Consider the following 21,671-nt stretch of genomic DNA (forward strand, 5'->3'; position numbering starts at 1 on the left):
TTTATGTAGTCAATCACTGCTAATGGAGTTACAGAATTATGTTATGACACCTTTCACTGAAAGTTTGTAAAGCAAAGTTTATAGACGAGGCAAGCAATTATTGTACATGAATAATACCAATGATTTCAGAGGGAAATTATGGTATACCTAAATGTAAGGGTATCATTGCTTTGGAATTGCTGAGACAATATCTTGGCACGAGGGCTTCCACCTCTAATAACTGATCCCTTTGAAGATGTGTCGGTCACGGGTGATCGTCATGATTCGTCTTTCACGTAGAAGCTTCCGTTCCACACTCTTAGTTCGAGAAGACTTACCATCATACTTCAAATTGTGATTAAAGGTAAAGACTCAAAATCAGACAAGTTGACGTGTTATGTCTATGGGAGGTGATTTTTTTATTAAACCATGCATTGACTTGACAACGTTTAAGCACCTTTATTTCAGCTGATTTTGCTCCATTTCCTCTCAAACTTAAGTATGTGGTAGCTCAGACAATAAGCTGCAGTAATCATGCATTTTATTTTTTCAAATCTCCTCATCAGGTTGATAATTTTGCAGCTAAAAACTGAAAAGGAGAATGGAATGTGGACCAAACGATTCCTGAATCATCTTTCACATTATAAGCTTACGTTCCTCAAATTTTCTCGTCAAGACGTACATGGCCGAGAGGATAAAGGCGACGTCACAAGAGACGTGATGTTGCACACGTACGGGTTCGAACCCCAAAGGAGCACGAAACAAAATACTTATATCTTTTGCTTTTTTTCTTTTATGGAGTATTCACCTTCGTCCATGTAGAAATCACGTTTTCATGTAAACGTACACACACACACACAGGTGCACACACACACACACAGACACACACAATATCCCTTTGTTTTGTGTTGGAGACCACATTGCTTTGACAGGCAACTTGGACTTGAAATTACAAATGTTAAAGTGAAGATGACTCTTAAAAGACCGCATGGCCATGTTTGATTTTTTTTTTTACAATATAAAGACCTATTGGTAAATATTCATTCACATATCCTTTCCAATCAACTTACTTGAACACGCCGACACCACACGAAATTTTCAATTAGTTGCATGACAGAAACAATTTCATCTGAATTATGTAGGACTGTATAAAGAATTGGACTTCACGAATATTTCTCAATATTACTTCAAGTCGCTACTTAACATTATTTTCGTTGTCGATCACTGAAAATGAGAATGGAATCTGGTTGAAACGATTCCCGATTTATCTTTGTAACTGTATATTGATCGAATCCACGCGGCCACTCGTGGGAAGTTGAATAGCGCTATCAGTCACTTGACGTATATAGCCAAAAAACTGAATATCAATGTAAATTTGTGTTGTGTATAGCATACATAGATAGATTTAAGTTTCGCACAAGATCATCGGATCTTCCGTGTGGCAGAATCGCTTAGCACGCTGCGTGTTTATAATGCCCGACCGGAAGGAGAGAAGTTAATCGAGTCCCGCAGGACTTTTTCCTTTTATTTCTTTTTTTCTTTTTTTTTTCTGTAGTTCAGCTTCACTCTTATGTCATGAACACAGCTACTCTATTTCCCTTGTTTTGCATTGGAGTTTGGAGGTTGGGTTTGCTTCATTAATTTTGTCACACGTAATGTTGTAAATTGCCCCTTGACACAGTACCCCGCTTGCCACCATTCGTTTTCTCTTTCCTTTTCTCTTCATTTGTTCTTGTTATACTGTAGCAGGATATTTAGGAACGTGTACGTTTACATAACTAACATGAATGGGAACTGAATTAATTAACTCTAGTCCAGGTGCATGGCGTCTCGCTTATCTCTTTGGAATTCCAGGTTGTTATTGTTTGACCAAATAACGAAGTTAAAGACAGGCAGGGAAGGAAGTGACTTGATATTGCTTCATAATGAGGAATTTCGGGCAACACCTTTCCAAGTGTAGTGATTATGACGGGGTTCTCTGTCGTTTATTTTCGTCATGGCTGTTTCACTAGTTAGCCATAGGTGATATATGTTGCTGGCATCTTGGAGAATAGAACAGATCAGTACCAAACTGGAATAGCCCTATAAGCAATGTGGTAAGCGTTCAATTTTTTGCATTATCTTTCTTCTTTAAAGTCAATCACTACTGATCGAAATACACACTGTAATATGACACGTTCCACTGGTAGTTTAGGAAAAGGGAGTTAATACACGATGCAATGATAAATGTGCTACCATTGATTTTAGAGACGTCATTGTGGTGTGGTACTGGTGATGGTAAGGGAACCATAGATTGCTTTTAAAGTAATGAGACAATCATTGGACCTTTGCATCAACACCGTATTCCCATCTAGAATATAATGCGGCGTGCGGCGTTTTTTAAAATCCTGACGTGGACATTTTCTTTTTCTTGTTTTTAATTTACGAATGTTATATCTAAATTTGTTTCTTTCCCCTAACATTTTTTTTGTTGAATATAAAGTTGGACGTTCCTTGACCGAGTCGAAGAGCAGCGATTTAGTTACAGTTTCAATGCATCTTGTTTACCATCTTCTCTGACATTAAATTGATGGTTTTTATATTTGACATTGTCTGTCTATTTGCCTGTTTATGCTCATAAAACACTGCTATAACAACTAATACCTTTGCTTCACTTGTCACACGCAATGATATGGATTGCAGTTGTGCATGCAGTTTTACTTCTGCCACCTCTCGTTTTTCTCTCCCCTTTTCCCTCACTTTGGTTTTGTTATACTGCAGATGGGAATGATTACACTAACATAACCCAACTTGAAGTAGGAATGAGAACTGAATAAATTAACTCTAGGCCAGGTGAATATAGCGTCTCACTCATCTCTTTGAAATTTCAAGTTGTCATTGTTCGACCAACGGAGTTGAAGACAGGCTTTATGTTGCTATAGAGGTATCTCGCGCCACATGAATGGAATGCATACGCTGTTTAGTATTAGTAATGAATTTTTTCATGTCCATCCCTGCCAATGTAAGTGAAGTGTGTTTGACGGGGTTCTGTGTCATTCTGCCTATGAGAAAGTTTTATTTTCGCCATGGTTGTTTCTCTATGCGTGGCCGTGGGTGATGGGTGTTGTTGGCATCTGGGCAGTAAAGAACCGAGTATCATGCTATAATACCCCGCCCCCTTAGGTTCTAAGCGTTCAATACGGTGATATATCTCTCTTCTTTATCATGTCAATCACTGCTGATGGAATTACAGAGTTATGTTATGACACGTTTCATTCAAAGCTTAAAAAACAAAGTTTATGCAAGATACAAGCAATGGTGCATGAGTCCTATAGGCCATTGATTTTAGATGAGAAATTATGATATGCCTATAGTAGGGGTGTCATTGATTAGGAATTATTAATGACATGATTAAGCACTCCTTCCACTTCTAACTCTCCCCTTTGAATGTGTGTCGATCACGTGAGATCGTCATAAATTATCATTCACGTATAAGCTTTCGTTCAAAGTGTACTCTTAGTTGGAGGAGACCTATAGTTACATGGTTAAAGGCGATGTCTCTTTCGCTGGAGCCGTACGTTTGGCCCGTTTTTCTTTTGCCCTTTTCTCTTTATTTAATTGAGGTATCACTTTCGTCCAGGATAAATCACATTCTCATGTAAACAGACTCACTTGCTCTGTATCCCTTGTTTTGTATCGGAGGCTTCATTGGTTTTACTGCTGGTAAATCTCACAGGCTTGTATATAGCTGTAAGAGCTCTCTGAACTGATCATTATGATAGCAAGATTAGAGGGAGTCATATTGGTTATGTAAATAATGGTCAAAGGTCATGTTTTAAAAGGCCACTGTTAAAGCCAGGATGGTTGTAAACACTTAATTGTCATGTTTTATTTGTACGTGCCGAGGATCCTTTGGACCCCGTTTACAGTGTGAGGCTCGGCCGCGCCGAGCCCACCTTCATTTCGGTGTAAACGCGCAAAAGGTCAAATGCGGGGCCAAATTTGGCCTCGCATTAGGCCACGCTCTGGAGGTGGTCTCGGCCGCGGCCGAGCCGCGGTCGCGCCCGGCCTTTTTCTCAGTGTAAACGCAAACTGGGCTAAATGCGCGGCCAATTCTAGTCTGGCTTCCAAACCCTCGCCTGTACTATTTCGCTATTCAGGATATTAACCACTGCAACGTCGAAAACTAGTATAGTTGAAGGTGGTTTTGTCCTGCAAAGGATTTTCTCCTTCGGCAAAAGCCTTTGCCCGAACGGCGACTTCGTCGCCACGGAATTCAGTTGGCAAAGGATCTGAAAACCAGACAATACCAAATTGCGTTTGTTTACAAGTAGAGCGCCACTACGACAAAATAATGAAAGGTTTGAATCAAAAGCGCGGTCGAGTCCGGCAGTGTAAACGGACTAAATTGCGGGGCTCGGCCTCGCAATTGAGGTCGGCCGCGGCCGCGGCTCCGCCCATCCCCGCACCGTTAACGGGGTCTAAGTTTATGCACTGTACGTACTCAAAAAGTCCGTAAATCAACTTAGTCGCACACGCACAGAATTTCCACCTAGTTTGTGTGACAGAAAAACAAATGTGTTCTGAATAATGTAGGCCCAAAAAAGTTCAACTAAGTATCTCATTATAACTTCCAGGTGCTATATTGCATTCTTTTCTTTGTCGATCACGGATAACCGATATCTGATGACCCCAAGCGTATCACCTAACTCGTCTTTAAAGTGACGAGTTTCATGTCTCGTTAGGTGATACGCTATCAGCGTATCACCTATTGTGATTGTCAAAATCTCTCTTTATTTTTTTTTATTCTTCTTTCTTTCTGGACAATTTTGTGTCGTCAATATCTCAAGAATGACATAACGAAATAACATGACATTTTCAGTCAACATGTCTCATGACAAAATCTAGCCACAATAAGGTTTTCATGACAGTAACATATCTATGACGTCATCTAGGCGCCATTTTGTGATTTTCGGACCTTGTCACATGATCGATCATAACTTCATAACTAGATGTCATTTCTGTATCATTTTCGGTGGACATGAAGTTCAGGTCACGCTCTATCTTACTTTTTAACGCTAGTTACACAGGTCATCATTACGCGCGCGTAAGCGCGCGTCAAAATTTTAAAAGGCTCAAAACGACTTCCCAATGGGAAATCTCGAAGTTTCAGACAATTTTAAGCGTTTCAAACATTTTCTCGCGTGCGCGTCCGTCCGCGCAATTCCGCGCGCAGAGCCCGTAAGCAACATGAAAATGCAATTTTTTTGACTGATTTGGATTCCTGATACTTTGAGTAACAATATCCATTGATTTCCGATCGATTTCGACCTATAACAAAGGAATGCACTGGCGTCAAAGTTGAAATTCCACGTGCGCGTCTTTCTGCAAATATAGTGAAAAAACATGTCTTTGTTTATTTCGCCATGGCTCTTTAAATCGTCCGTTGACCCTATATTTCTATTGCATATTACAAAAGTATATGAATTGTAAATAACATTCCTGGTATCAATATTGCCAGGAAAACGCGATGACGTCATCATATCGTCATTTTAGATGAAAAAAGTGGAATTGATTTTTTTGAGGTACTGTTTCTGACATTCATTTGCTCGTATCTCTGTTGTTTAAGCTCAATATTATCCCAAATTCAGATATGTTGCAGTTTGAACATTTGCCTTTCAAGTCCATGTGATGGTTTTGAAATATGATGACGTCATCACACTAGAAATTGTGATTAAAGGTAAAGACTCAAAATCAGACAAGTTTACGTGTTATGTCTATGGGAGGTGATTTTTTTTTTTAAACCATGCATTGACTTGACAACGTTTAAGCACCTTTACCTCATCTGATTTTGCTCCATTTCCTCTGAAACATAAATATGTTGTAGTTTAGACAATAAGCTTTAGTAATCATGCATTTTATGTTTTCAAATCTCCTCATCAGGTTGACAATTTTGCAATTTAAAACTGAAAATGAGAATGCAATCTGTACGGAACGATTCCCAATTTTTCTTTGCAACTGTATATTGATCGAATCCACGCTGCCACTTGTGAGAAATTGAATAGCGCCATCACAAGTCGACACTGTCACAATAGTATTTACATTTAAGTTTTGCACTCGATCTTCAGGACAGCAATGTGGCATAATCTGTTAGCGCGCTGGTTCTTCATAACGCCATACCGGAAGGCGAGAGGTTCGACCCCCGCAGGACTTTTATCCGTTCTTTCTTCTTTTTTTTTCTCTCTTTTTTTTTCGGCAGTTCAGCTTTACTCCGATGTCATTTATCGTATTATTTTATCAAGTGTACGTAACCCGTGAACACGGCTGCTCTATTTCCCTTGCTTTGTATTGGAGTTTGGAGATTGGGTTTGCTTCAATAATTTTGTCACACTTAATGTTGTAAATTTCCCCTTGTTACAGTGTCCCGCTTGCCACGATTCGTTTTCTCTTTCCTTTTCTCTTCATTTGTTCTTGTTACACTGTAGCAGGATATTTAGGAACGTGTTCGTTTACATAACTAACATGAATGGGAACTGAATTAATTAACTCTAGTCCAGGTGCATGGCGTCTCGCTTATCTCTTTGGAATTCCAGGTTATTGTTTGACCAAATAACGGAGTTAAAGACAGGCAGGGAAGGAAGTGACTTGATATTGCTTCATAATGAGGAATTTCGGGCAACACCTTTCCAAGTGTAGTGATTATGACGGGGTTCTCTGTCGTTTATTTTCGTCATGGCTGTTTCACTAGTTAGCCATAGGTGATATTATGTTGCTGGCATCTGGGAGAATAGAACAGATCAGTACCAAACTGGAATAGCCCTATAAGCAATGTGGTAAGCGTTCAATTTTTTGCATCATCTTTCTTCTTTAAAGTCAATCACTACTGATCGAAATACGCAATATAATATGACACGTTCCACTGGTAGTTTAGGCAAAGGGAGTTAATGCATGATGCAATGATAAATGTGCTACCATTGATTTTAGAGACGTCATTGTGGTGTGGTACTGGTGATGGTAAGGGAACCATAGATTGCTTTTAAAGTAATGAGACAATCATTGGACCTTTGCATCAAGACCGTATTCCCATCTAGAATATAATGCATGTTCGTGCGGCGTTTTTTTTTTTTAATCCTGACGTGGACATTTTTTTTTCTTGTTTTTAATTTAAGAATGTTATATCTAAATTTGTTTCTTTCCCCTAACATTTGTTTTTTGTTGAATATAGAGTTAGACGTTCCGTGATCGAGTAGAAGAGCAGCGATTTAGTTACAGTTTCAATGCATCTTGTTTACCATCTTCTCTGACATTAAATTGATGGTTTTTATATTTGACATTGTCTGTCTATTTGCCAGTTTATGCTCATAAACCACTGCTATAACAACTAATACATTTGCTTCACCTGTCACACGCAATGACATGGATTGCAGTTGTGCATGCAGTTTTCCTTTTGCCACCTCTCGTTTTTCTCTCCCCTTTTCCCTCACTTTGGTTTTGTTATACTGCAGATGGGAATGATTACAATAGCATAACCCAACTTAAAGTAGGAATGAGAACTGAATAAATTAACTCTGGGCCAGGTGTATATAGCGTCTCGCTCATCTCTTTGAAATTTCAGGTTGCCATTGTTCGACCAACGGAGTTGAAGACAGGCTTTATGTTGCTATAGAGGTATCTCGCGCCACATGAATGGAATGCATACGCTGTTTAGTATTAGTAATACACTTTTTCATGCCCATCCCTGCCAATAAAAGTGTGTTTGACGGGGTTCTGTGTCATTCTGCCTACGAGAAAGCAAAGTTTTATTTTCGCCATGGCTGTTTCTCTATGCGTAGCCGTGGGTGATGGGTGTTGTTGGCATCTGGGCAGTAAAGAACCGAGTATCATGCTATAATACCCCCCCCCCCCCCCCGTTAGGTTCTAAGCGTTCAATACGGTGATATATCTTTCTTCTTTATTATATCGATCACTGCTGATGGAATTACAGAATTATGTTATGACACGTTTCACTCAAAGCTTAAAAAACAAAGTTTATGCACGATACAAGTAATGGTGCATGAGTCCTATAGGCCATTGATTTTAGATGAGAAATTATGATATGCCTAAAGTAGTGGTGTCATTGATTAGGAATTAATGACACGATTAAGCACTCCTTCCACTTCTAACTGTCCCCTTTGAATGTGTGTCGATCACGTGAGATCGTCATAAATTATCATTCACGTATAAGCTTACGTTCAAAGTGTACTCTTAGTTGGAGGAGACCTATAGTTACATGGTTAAAGGTGATGTTTTGCCCTTTTCTCTTTAATTGAGGTATCACTTTCGTCCAGGATAAATCACATTCTCATGTAAACAGACTCACTTGCTCTATATCCCCTGTTTTGTATCGGAGGCTTCATTGGTTTTACTGCTGGTAAATCTCACAGGCTTGTATATAGTTGTAAGAGCTCTCTGAACTGATCATTGTGATAGCAAGATTAGAGGGAGTCATATTGGTTATGTAAATAATGGTCAAAGGTCATGTTTTAAAAGGCCACTGTTAAAGCCAGGATGGTTATAAACACTTAATTGTCATGTTTTATTTGTACGTGCCGAGGATCACTTGGACCCCGTTTACAGTGCGAGGCTCGGCCGCGTTCGGTGTAAACGCGCAAAAGGCCAAATGCGGGGCCAAAATTGGCCTCGCATTAGGCCACGCTCTGGAGGTGGTCTCGGCCGCGGCCGAGCCGCGGTCGCGCCCGGCCTTTTTCTCAGTGTAAGCGCAAACTGGGCTAAATGCGCGGCCAATTTTAGTCTGGCTTCCAAACCCTCGCCTGTACTATTTCGCTATTCAGGATATTAACTACTTCAACGTCGAAAACTAGTATAGTTTAAGGTGGTTTTGTCCTGCAAAGGATTTTCTCCTTCGACAAAGGCCTTTGCCCGAACGGCGACTTCGTCGCCACGGAATTCAGTTGGCAAAGGATCTGAAAACCAGACAATACCAAATTGCGTTTGTTTAAAAGGGTAGAGCGCCACTACGACAAAATATTGAAAGGTTCGAATCAAAAGCGCGGCCGAGCCCGGCAGTGTAAACGGACTAAATTGCGGGGCTCGGCCTCGCAATTGAGGTTGTCCTTGATTGCAGCTCGGCCGCGGCTCGGCCCAGCCCCGCACCGTAAACGGGGTCTAAGTTTATGCACTGTAAGTACTCAAAAAGTCCGTAAATCGACTTAGTCGCACACGCACAGAATTTCCACTTAGTTTGTGTGACAGAAAAACAAATGTGATCTGAATAATGTAGGCCCAAAAAAGTTCAACTAAGTATCTCATTAGAACTTCAAGGTTCTGTATTACATTCTTTTCTTTGTCGATCACGGATGACCGACATCTGATGACCCCAAGCGTATCACCTAACTCGTCTTCAGTGTGACGAGTTTCATATCTCGTTTTTTATTCTTCTTTCTTTCTGCCACATTTTGTGTCGTCAATATCTCAACAATGACATTACGGAATAACATGACATTTTCAGTCAACATGTCTCATAACAATATCTAGCCACAATAAGGTTTTCATGACAGTAACATATCTATGACGTCATCTAGGCGCCATTTTGTGATTTTCGGACCTTGTCACATGATCGATCATAACTTCATAACTAGATATCATTTCTGTATCATTTTCGGTGGACACAAAGTTCAGGTCACGCTCTATCTTACATTTTAACGCTAGTTACCCAGGTCATCATTACGCGCGCGTTTGCGCGCGTCAAAATTTTAAAAGACTCAAAACGACTTCCCAATGGGAAATCTCGAAGTTTCAGACAATTTTAAGCGTTTCAAACATTTTCTCGCGTGCGCGTCCGTCCGTGCAATTTCGCGCGCAGAGGGCGTAACTAACATGAAAATGCAATTTTTATGACTGATTTGGATTTCTGATACTTTGAGTAACAATATCCATTGATTTCCGATCGATTTTGACCTATAACAAAGGAATGCACTGGCGTCAAAGTTGAAATTCCGCGTGCGCGTCTTTCTGCAAATATAGTGAAAAAACATGTTTTTGTTTATGTCGCCATAGCTCTTTAAATCGTCCATTGACCCTATATTTCTATTGCATATTACAAAAGCATATGAATTGGAAATAACGTTTCAAGTACCAATATTGCCAGGAAAACTCATGACGTCATCATATCATCATCTGAAATCAAAAAAGTGGAATTAATTTTTTTGAGGTACTCTTTCTGACATTCATTTACTCGTATCTCTATTGTTTAAGCTTAATATCACCCCAAATTCAGATATGTTTTACTTTGAACATTTGCCTTTCAAGTCCATGTCATGGTTTTGAAATTTGATGACGTCATCATACTTTAAATTGTGATTAAAGGTAAAGACGCAAAATCGGACAAGTTTACGTGTTATGTCTATGGGAGGTGATTTTTTTAAAAACCATACATTGACTTGACAACGTTTAAGCACCTTTATCTCAGATGATTTTGCTTCATTTCCTCTGAAAATTAAGTATGTTGTAGCTGTGACAATAAGCTGCAGTAATCATGCATTTTATTCTTTGAAATCTCCTCATCAGGTTGACAATTTTGCAATTTAAAACTGAAAATGAGAATGGAATGCGGACGAAACGATTCCTGATTCATCTTTCACGTACATAAGTTTACGTTCCTCTAATTTTCTCGTCGGGACGTATGGCCGAGTGGTTAGAGGTGTCGTCACAGAAACGTGAGGTTGCACACGTACGGGTTCGAACCTCACAAGAGCACGAAAGAAAATAATAATTTTTTTTTTACTTTTTTTCTTCAATGGAGTACTACACCTTTGTCCATGTAGAAGTCACGTTCGCATGTAAACACACCTATACGCACACACTCACACAGTATCCCTTTGTTTATCGTTGGAGACTGCATTGCTTCGACTGCTGCAAAATATTGCAGGCTGGGCTTTTCAAGCTGATCATGGTATATTGTAACAAAATGAAATTTGTTCATATCAATTCAGTAATACAATGTAGTCGTGGTTACTTTGTGCTGATTTTATACATGTAAGAAGCTATACATTGTAAAAAAAGGTATTTGAATTGTTCCTTTAAGTCAGTCTCCTGTATTGATGATTATTTGTCAATTAGTGGTTTTTGTGGAGTTTCAGATAATGATAAAAAGTATGTATGATAAGTGCAGCGATACTTTCTACAGTTAGTTCAAAGTTGTGTTACAGAGGTTTGATACATACATTTAGCATTGTGTTTGTGTGTCCACGTGTGTATACAGGTTGGCCATATGGCACATTCTAGACAATAAATCTTAATTAATTAGCAAACGCGATCAGCTATGGAACTGAATATGGTACTAATGTATGATGTTTATGATTCTCATTAAACTGTGACGAGTTTAAAGAGATAGCTTAACTGTGTGTAAAAATAAAGCAATAATAAGGAAATTTTAAGGGAATTTGATAACCATGCCTATAATAATTTCATACAGGTACTAATAGCTGCCTCATATTCGTGTGATTGATCGTCATGTCAATAGCAAACTGACAACGTACGATTAATATTTTATACATTAAACAACTGTCTTTCAAATCCATATCGATGTTTTCTAGTTTGATGACGTCATCATACTTTAAATTGTGATAAAGTAAAGACACAAAATCGGACAAGTTTACGTGCTATGTCTATGGGAGGTGATTTTTTTTTAAACCATGCATTGACTTGACAACGTTTAAGCACCTCTATCTCAGCTGATTTTGCTTCATTTCCTCTGAAACTTTAGTATGTTGTAGCTGAGACAATAAGCTGCAGTAATCATGCATTTTATTCTTTGAAATCTCCTCATCAGATTGACAATTTTGCAGTTTAAAACTGAAAATGAAAATGGAATGTGGACAAAACGATTCCTCATGTATCTTTCACATACATAAGTTTACGTTCCCCATATTTTCTCGTCGAGACGTATGGCCGAGTGGATAAAGGCGACGTCTCAGAGACGTAAGGTTGCGGGTTGGAACCCCACAAGATCACGAAACAAAATACTTAGCTATTTTACTTTTTTTTCTTCAATTTTGTATTACATATTCGTCCATGTAGAAATCACGTACGTATATAAACGCACCTATACACACACACAGACACACACACACACGCCATATCCCTCTTTTTTGTGTGTTGGAGACCACATTGCTTCGACTGCAGCACAATTTTGCAGGTTGACTTTGTCAAGCCGATCATAGTATGTAATGACGACGACTGAGGTGTTGTACTTTGAACAATTGTCTTTCAAGACGATGTCATTGTTTTGTAATTTGATGACGTCATTACACTGAAAATTGTGATTAAAGGCAAGGTATCAAAACCAGCCGATTATAGGTTTTATGTCTGCGGGACGTATTTTTCCCAAGTTGCCAGAAATGGCATAGCGACCTCAGTCGTTACAAGGCCGCTTTTCCGTCTAGCAATGCAATAGATGTTCACACGGCCACGTTGGTTGAGTGGGCATTGACTTTCCCCCTGTTATATCTATACATTGTTTTTTTTTTTTGTCTTACCATTTCCGTGGATGACCCGTGGCCGAGTGGTTACAGAAACGGTTTCACATGCACGCTCAATATAACTTCAATGTGCCTATATCACATTCTTTTCTTTGTCGATCACAGATGACTGTCATCTGATGACCACAAGCGTATCACCTAACTCGTCCTCAATGTGACGAGTTTTCATGTCTCGTTGTCGTTTGTTTCCAGAATTAAAAAATGCATACTCCATGACAGAATGCGTTCCTAATTATGATCTTAATAAAAGTCTGTTCTTGTTTTTTTCTCCCTCTTTACTGAACAGAGCTTATAAAACCTCAATTTCAAGCTATTTGTAGAATTTCATATTTCGTTGGTTTTTAAAACTTTTTTGGATAAACTTTTAACAGCATTAGCTTAAGATAAAGCTTCTCATCAATCCATTCATGCCACTAAGTTTATGTGACAACTTTATCCATGCATATAACATCCGCGTTGTGGTTAAGCCCTCAGAGCACGCTATGGGCACGCGCGCGTGTGTATGTGTGGTTAGATGACTTGCAAAAAAACAGAAGACAAAATGGCATGTTCTGGAATGTTTGGAGTTGATAGGCAATACACGTTAAATGTTTGCGCACTCCCATTTGCATTATTACAATGCACACATTCACTGGAAAGCACTCCCTCTCAGTGTATACTGTCTGAATCATATATATTTACCCAATATTGTTATCATTGCGCCGGTATGTTATGATGGCGAATGAGATGCATGTAGTCTAATGCAAAGGTCCAAGGTCGATGAATATCCAAGTCGTTCTGATGTGCTTCGTGAACGCATTCCGTCTCACATTGCACCATAATTATGTTGTGTAAATAGCATTTCATCAAAAGAACATAACTAAATTGTTCGTAAACTCAGGACTTCCTATTGGTCTGTAGTTGAGGAGTCGTTCGTCGAGTACCTAACATGGGAAGGTCATTTCTGAGGTCTTCATGAGAAAAAAAAATCAATGTTTTGGTCAAAGTTTCCCTGACACCGATGGACACTGTTTTCCCAAGAAAAAAAAAAGAAGTTACCACAAGAGTGACAGTACTTAATTGTTTTATAACCTGAAATATACAGTGAAAGTACTCCATTGTTGTGCAAAATTCCAACTGGGATAGATTTTATTTAATTATGATTAGATACGCGGTTAACATGGACATGACTCTCCTACTACAGGGTACGTTATTAATGCCCCTCCCACTCGAAGCACACCCGAACCTGTTCAATTTAGAATAATTTATTTTCATTTTCTTCCACAAAATATAGTAGAAGATGATTACGAATTATCTTGAGTGCACATTGGTTGACTGCAGAGTGAAAATAAAATCGTTTAGGAATTGAAAGTATGTTTAGGACCTATACATACTGTAGTTTAAGACCAAAATTGTTTCATTGTCTATTCAGTACACTCACTCCACTGTCTGGTAAGCGGTGTTACCAGGCTGGCATACCAGGGTGGCATACTTCTACGCAATCATGCTGAATCCGTCCCTATTAACCTTCAGCCTCCTACGATTGAGTAGCTACCAATCGATTTGCGTACAAAGACTCGGTGTGTGAGAACGCTTTAACTTTTTGCTTTAACGTACAAAAGTGCCGTACCTGGGTCGAAGCCGGAATTACCTGAAAAAGCAGTGAACTATAATGCACTGGGCCACGACACATCTCTGTATGATTGTATGATATGTTTGATATGCCAGACACGGTGTCTGATTTTGCTCGCTCCAGGGCCGTCCAGGGGTGCAGCCATGTCCTCCACACCGCCAGTCCGTTCCCTCTTGAGAACCCGAAGCATGAAGACGAGCTCATCAAACCCGCCGTAGAGGGCACAACGAGGGTTCTCCAGGCATGCGCAGATGTCGGAGGAGTGAAGAGGGTGATAGTCACGAGTTCTTGCGCAGCTATTTCAGGTGAGATGGGCATGAAATTTGTAGCTGGTCTTGTATATGCAAAATGAAATTGGTATGAACATTTCATTACAAAGAATTATGATTTCATACTCGAAAGCTAATAGTCGCCGTCAGAGACCACAAAGCCAGTCGAAGTGAATCAAATTCAATTCTCCTGATATGACTTTGACATTCAAATATTAAAGAAAACCACCTGACATCATCTTTTCCCGTTCGAATTGCTGTTGCGAAATTCAGGCAAACAGGATGCAAGGACAAACGTTACAGTTTGACTCTGAATTTATCAGCAAATTCGTATGATATAAAAATATATGACATTTTGAGTTGTGTACGAGTGTCAATGACGAAGAGTTAGCTAGATCTCGCTGAATTAAGACATGTTGTATAAAATCAAGATATGACAATTATGTATGAAGTTCACAGAGGAGAATGACATGGGCTTAATGCAGAATCCGATGTGTATCAATTCATTACTGATACGCTCTATTGCATCCAAACATATTATTATCTCCATACTCTTATTCGCCTTTGTCTGCTATATAATATATGTATATATATACATACATGCACACACACACACATATATATATATGTATATATATATATATATATATATATATACATACATGCACACACATATATATATATATATGTATATATATATATATATATAATATTCTTTCTTATATTCTCATATAACGCTCAAACCATAATGATCTGTCACACATGATTTTTTTTATACACATAATTCGTCAATGTTTCTATTTGTGTGTGGTTAGGTGTTCTTTTCCCTTTCCCCCTTTTTTGGAATGTGATGTCGTTTCTTTATTTGGTTTGATGCTTTCCTATAGACCTGATGGAGAACAACGAAACACCCATAGACGAGAGCCAGTGGAGGAACCTGAAGAGTCCCCTGAACGACACGTACGGAAAGAGCAAAGCTCTGGCCGAGAGAGCCGCCTGGGACTTCGTGGAGAAAATGCCAGGTACTGGTAGATGTTTCATTTTTCAATCGAATCGTTGTACTATTTATGAATGGATGGAATGTAAAAGTTCGAAAAATGGTTCCATTGCCAACCATTCTATAAGCTGATATGGAACGTAGGAAACTAATTAAAAATGACTTTGTCATCGAATTCAAGGCTCATGAACTCATACTCATTCCTACATGTTCTGGTAAAATGATACGAGCGAAAGTAACTTTTGGTGTCGACCTTTAAACTAAGCTTTTAAGGTTCCGTTAGTGTAAGTTACAGCTGCTTTACTCAGTTATATTTAAGTCAAGAGCATGCGGTACAGAAATGCAAAGAGATGTGTGATCTTTATGTGTGTGATATGTGTGATACCTCCTTGTCATAACTTACATGTACTTCTAGCACGGAAGTGCTAGGAGGACCTAACTCTGTACATGAGGGAAAGATGGCCAAGATGCAAACCTGAATGTCTATGACAATCGCTCCTGTTCTCGTCGTAGGGCCTTATTCTTAGTCTCGTTCTACATTTTTCCTGTTGCCAGCGGAGTCCAGGTTTGAATTGGCCACCATCAACCCGTCGGTGGTCCTGGGACCCGTTCTCTGCGGTACGCCGGGGACCAGCGTCCAGGTCATTCAGACATTAATGGAGCGCGCTACGCCGGTGGTGCCCAAACTCAATTTTCCCGTCTGTGACGTGCGCGATGTGGCTAGGGCCCACGTCATTGCCATGACCCTACCAGAGGCAGCGGGTAAGTCCATCAAGGGGAAGTCCAGTTTCTTATACACAGAGTGACTTACAGAGCAACAAAATGAATGTACAATATGCCAAAACGATAAACAACTGAGCTGAACTGTTCTGAATTTAAAGAGAGGGAATATGATATCATTCTGACGTTTGTATTACCCATGTATAGGCCTATATTGTTTGGAAATGAAAATAAAACATGAATGAATAAATGAATATCGTGGTGTATTTTAGAAACTGCTCTGTCGCTTTCATGCAAATAACAATCAGCTGATCAGGGGGCACTGGAAATGGACAGTGACTATTTGAAAGTGAATTTCAGATATTTCTAGTTATGTGTTGAATGCTTGCATATTCATCGATGTTTTCATGGTTTTTGCCATATCTTATTCGTACTGTTCTTATTTCAGAGCTTCTCTATTTCTTGTTTGTTTGTTGTTGTTTTTTGGCATCTTCATTTATGAATTAACAGGCAACCGACACATCATCTCGCCGCACAACCTGTGGTTCAAAGAAATGTCCGAGATTCTTCGCCCTGAATTTAGGGACAAAGGTATGGGAAGACACAATAACAAAATGCTTACAATTTGACCTTTTACTTACCTGCGATATTAACAATGTTCCCATGCTTATGTATGTGTAAAGGGCTTCATTTTCTTATTCCGAAGGTTCGTTATTACGAAGGTTCGTTATTCCGAGGTTCGCTGATCCGGAAATGAAATAAGGTTTAATATTCCGAAGGTTTGTTATAAATCCGAAAATCAAAAACGGTTCATTTTCCGAGGATTCCTTAATCCAAAAACGAATTAAGGTTTGTAATTCCGAACATTGAATAGTACGCACCTTCTTTTCATTTTGGGATCAACGTGTCTTATCTCCTTTTCGGTTTAGCGAACCTACAGATTAACAAACGTCACCATCTAGCGTAATTGTACTTTAGAATAGAATCGTATACTGTTTGACATACAAATGTATTCAAAGGTCATGATAGAGAGAGGTGAAATACATCACGAGATACTCGGAGGCTTTAAATTTCGTCCAAGATAACATGTTTTATCCACTAGATCCTTTACTACCAACGTGATGTGCGTCCACGTGACTTCTGCTTATAAACTGATTCACTGCAATTCACTCCAATGACTTTATTTTCTATCGAACAAAGGCGACACAAGTAGGCAAGCAAAAGGTAAAGAAGTACACGCTATAAAGTATAGCACAAAGTGTATATGCAAATTAATGTATAATAGTATAAGAAAAAAAGAGACACAACACTTACTTTGCAGAAAATATGACATGAAGAAGTGACAACAGCAAATGCGAAGAAAGCCGTTTTTACACTGAGTTAACTCCTGTCAAATAATAATTAATCATCAAATCACACATAATCTCAGTCGAAAATCGCACAGTCACCTACAGTCATATAAATACGTATGTAGGATATGGTTTATTATCAGCGAGAAATCCCGCAGCTCGAAAGATGAGATATGCGGTTTCTTCACATCATAAGCTTACAGAATTCACAACTAAAATTGCAACACAATTTGATGTAATGCATGATAATACAAGATAAGACGAAATATGGCAGTTACAGTGCTCATATAAGAAAAAGGAAACTTACCCATCTTTTACATTGTTTCAATTATGCTGTATTCCTATTCATATATTGACGTAACATTATCTTTTTTTTTCTACCACCCATAATAGGTTACAAACCCCCTACAGCCATAGCCCCTAACTGCGTGCTCCGATTTGCCGGTCTGTTCAGCCAGAGCGCTAAGTCCATCGTTCAGTTGACCGGCTGTGTGGCTAAGTTTTCGGACACCAGGGTGAGGAATCCATACCTCCATACCACCTGATAGAAATACTTGTCAATGACTCTAGAGCATGTATACATATCTATGCAGTCATAGATATTTTAAAACAAGAATATTATCACCTCCCATCTATTCACTGTGGAGCTAAGTTCAACACATATACTTTAGTTTGTGAAAGGAGAACATATAGTTTCCCTGCGTTTTGGTACATTTTAGCAATCTTTAGCAATGTAAGCGTCATGTTTGCAACTGTGTGGGCCTGTTTTTTTCTTTGCATGCGGCATTCCACAACAAGCCTCCGTTATTCAACAAAAGATTAAATGTTGCAATCATACCATTATGTTGCTCCTTTAATTAGCAAAGAAGTTTGAAATACTTACAAGACCTCTCAGAGACTTCATGGGACTTGTTGGTAATGGTGGGAACTTTAACAGGAACGGACACCGTGCACATTCGGAAACAATTAAGCGTTCAGAACTACTGAAGTTGTCTCACACAAAACGACGGTGCCTACTTTTCCATTTCGAGTCATATTACTATTCTCTTTATTACTCAATAACGTACTTCAAATCTTACATGCATGTACACTTCGCAATCAGCTGTTGGCATTGCCATTTTACTTCTCTTTTGAATATTTCGTTGATTCTAACGAATTCTATTCCTCACTTCATTTGCCTCCCTCTTTCGTTCATAACAGCTGCGACAGGTTCTCGGTATTACCCCGTACGACCCCAAGGACTCCCTGATCGACATGGCCTACTCCTGCATCGAAAAGGGTTTCATCGTCCGCAAGAAGGGTTACTACAACCCGAAGGATAAACAGGAGACGAACTAGACCGAAACGAGACGAGCTAGACCGAGAGTAGACGAGCTAGACCGAAACGAGACGAGCTAGACCGAAAGTAGACGCGGAACAAAACTGTCGGGCAGTTGTAGCTGCGAGTTGTTTGTTTGTTAGTTTTTCACGGTAGAAGAAATCTGATTAAAACATGCTGAAATGGTTAGCTTTTGTGGACTAGACAACATTTTAAAGAAATTTTATTAGATAAAAACTCAAAAGTTCTATTCATCCGATACTTAGAAATCTAACTTTATGGAGTTTTTGTTTAAAAAAAAACCCCAAAGAAATGGGCGGTTTTGATCATGATTTATGTTAGAATGAACATTTGTGTCTTCATTTGAATTTTTGGTCATGCATATAACTTTCCATATGATATCGATTTCTTCTTCATTTGAATCCTATTTTGGTCATATCTTTGCATATCTTTTCACTTGAAGAATTGTCAAAAGTGTCAAATTCAGTATAATTTCACAACTGGTCCTTAAATTGGTCAAACATGATAAAAGTTTAAAGTAATATTTTTTTTTTCTCTCACATGTGCAAATTACGGTATTTTTTTATAGTATTGTACAAATCTAATAATTAGTGAAATGATGGTTAATGGATTAATCCAGTTGCCTCAAATTTCCATTCAATTCAATATATGCAGGAGGACGAGGTGACGGTTTCTACGTCAAAATGACCTCACGACTTGATAGGTGAAAGGTCGCGATAGGGAAAAGAGAAAGAGTACATCACTCACCACAATTGTATGTGATAGGCGCTCCCTTGGGCAAGTGAACTGTAAGAGCATAATGATTTCCACAAAATATATCTATTACGACAATGATCATCGAAACTCATTGATACAGTTTTTTTCTCGATTGGAGGTGTTCATGACTCTTTGCATGTACATGACTAAACATCATCTGTATCACCGCATTGAAAAAAAAAATCTTGACATGAAAGCTTTAATTATCTTAAGTTTCATTGAAGCCATCCAATTCCGTCTATAGTGTGAAATAGCAAAGTTTTGCATTTCAAACGAACATAACAACAACAAAAAGCGACTAAAAACCGTAAGCAAGGAAACAAGGAAACAAGTAATCAAATGGAAATGAAAACGGTGCCAAATTTTTGTGAAGCGTTTGTGATTAGTAGGTAACGATGGCAATGATTTTGTGCGAAATAATGAAATGATGAAGGAACGTTTTTATGTTTTATCTTCGTGTCTGTCTCATCCACCACATCGTCAAGCATATACAACAGTTCACGACAAGGAAACATAGATGACATGTTCAACATTAAATAATATACAATTGTCAGGCAGTGTTTTGGATTCTATTTTCAGGTTTGAAATTACGTGAAATTAAGATACTTGTATACCTTGTGAAATGTCGTAAGTTGTAAATCGCTGAAATATGTATATATTAGACCTATATTATGCTAAGATGATTTACGTTCTTCTGCAGAAACACTTATACGATATGTTTCTATAGTCATGTTTATATAACAAATTGGTCCTCCGTTACACTTCTATCTGTATATTGAAGGCTGTACGAATGAAAGATGCAATCAAAAATTTCATAAACATCAATGTTGTCACTATAGGTTATGAAAAGCAATATCGGTCTGAATCAGGGTAACAGTTTTAAAGTATGAAGATGCTAATCACATAAATGCTCCTGAAGCTGCATATATATATTTTATTTTAATTTTTAAAAAGTAGATGATAACTGAGTAGGTAAATAGATATTTTTTGTGAGTCTACAGACATTGATAGATAATTTCGTTTCCACTGTAGTATGCATTCTCACTCCTTGTACATACAAATTTGAAGTTTAATATGGAAAAAGTAGGCTGTAATAATTCAGCATGATAAGTGCTCTTCCAATGGAAAAAGGAAAAAGAAATAAGGTAATTATTGGAAGTTACTCTTCCGATTCATTTTCCATGTCTTCTTTTTTTTTTCTTGAATCAAATTCAGTAAATCATGTTTGTACATACAATTGTTGTATCACAGCGTTATCCTATAGTAACGAAAGACATGTACATGTACTGCTGTGAAACAAAACGTTAGAACGGATAATTAAAAGGTGTTTTCAAAACGCTAGTGGTGTGTTATGTCATGTTATAGAGACCTTTTGAAGCCTGACGTTACTGTCCCTTTTCATGACGTCATGATTGGGATAACACTTGAATATTTTTTTACGTTAACTGTATCCTTATCACGCAATTTCTGATGGTAGATTTTCACAATATTCTATTCCTTTGTGTAGGAGACGAAGTTACACTCACAATTATGTCACTGGAAGAAAATCATGTAACCTATTCAAAGCGGACATAAATTATACTGTATTCAATACGCAGAGAAAAATAATCAATGACACAATTGTGAAAACGGGTGGTAAGTCATGATATGTAGAGTTTAGAGATGTTGGAAATATCAATTGAATATGGTCGGAATTTATTACGTTTATCTTCTTCAGTGCTTGCCACAATTTGCTGTATAACAGAAAGAGGCATTTTTTAGAAAAATTTCAAAACCATGTGCCCTCCGGTTAGATCATAAATCTCAAGTTTGCGTTGGTTCGATTTGACGAGACAGTCCAGATAATCAGACTTCATGGTGACAGTAGCCGCTAGGTCAAATACGCTCAGCAAAAAAAGAAAGTAAACACTTTTCCAGTTCATATTTTTTCACAGAAAAAAATTTGATAAAAATCATTGTGTCACATATCATAATGAAGGTTATTCAATTGGCTATCACCTGATAGGCTTATACATAGGGACATTTTACGCATGAGTGAACACATTCATATTTGTCCTCCAAGGCACAAAATTAAAAATTGCAGAAATTGACATACTGACATTAATTTAGGAATGCCCTTTAAGACAGCAATG

At 38.4% G+C, this 21,671-nt stretch overlaps 1 protein-coding gene across 2 annotated transcripts in view; it reads left to right on the forward strand.

The window, feature by feature from the left end:
* Window positions 1-18,810, forward strand: part of LOC139730220 (uncharacterized) — a 52,190-nt gene extending 33,380 nt beyond the window's left edge. The window contains exons 3-8 of one of the 2 annotated variants that reach the window (XM_071641120.1): window positions 14,233-14,414; window positions 15,266-15,400; window positions 15,931-16,137; window positions 16,606-16,686; window positions 17,838-17,959; window positions 18,645-18,810. In XM_071641120.1, coding sequence (XP_071497221.1) covers window positions 14,233-14,414; window positions 15,266-15,400; window positions 15,931-16,137; window positions 16,606-16,686; window positions 17,838-17,959; window positions 18,645-18,782 — 865 coding nt within the window. In that variant the 3' untranslated portion in view covers window positions 18,783-18,810. The remainder of the gene's footprint in view (window positions 1-14,232; window positions 14,415-15,265; window positions 15,401-15,930; window positions 16,138-16,605; window positions 16,687-17,837; window positions 17,960-18,644) is intronic. The other variant, XM_071641122.1, reaches the window with a different exon arrangement.
* The last annotated feature ends 2,861 nt before the right edge of the window (window positions 18,811-21,671 follow it).

The sequence above is a fragment of the Diadema antillarum genome, unplaced genomic scaffold (assembly GCF_040938485.1).
Source record: "Diadema antillarum isolate AM-2024a unplaced genomic scaffold, OU_Dant_1.0 scf00000022, whole genome shotgun sequence".
In the NCBI taxonomy this organism is placed as follows: domain Eukaryota; kingdom Metazoa; phylum Echinodermata; class Echinoidea; order Diadematoida; family Diadematidae; genus Diadema; species Diadema antillarum.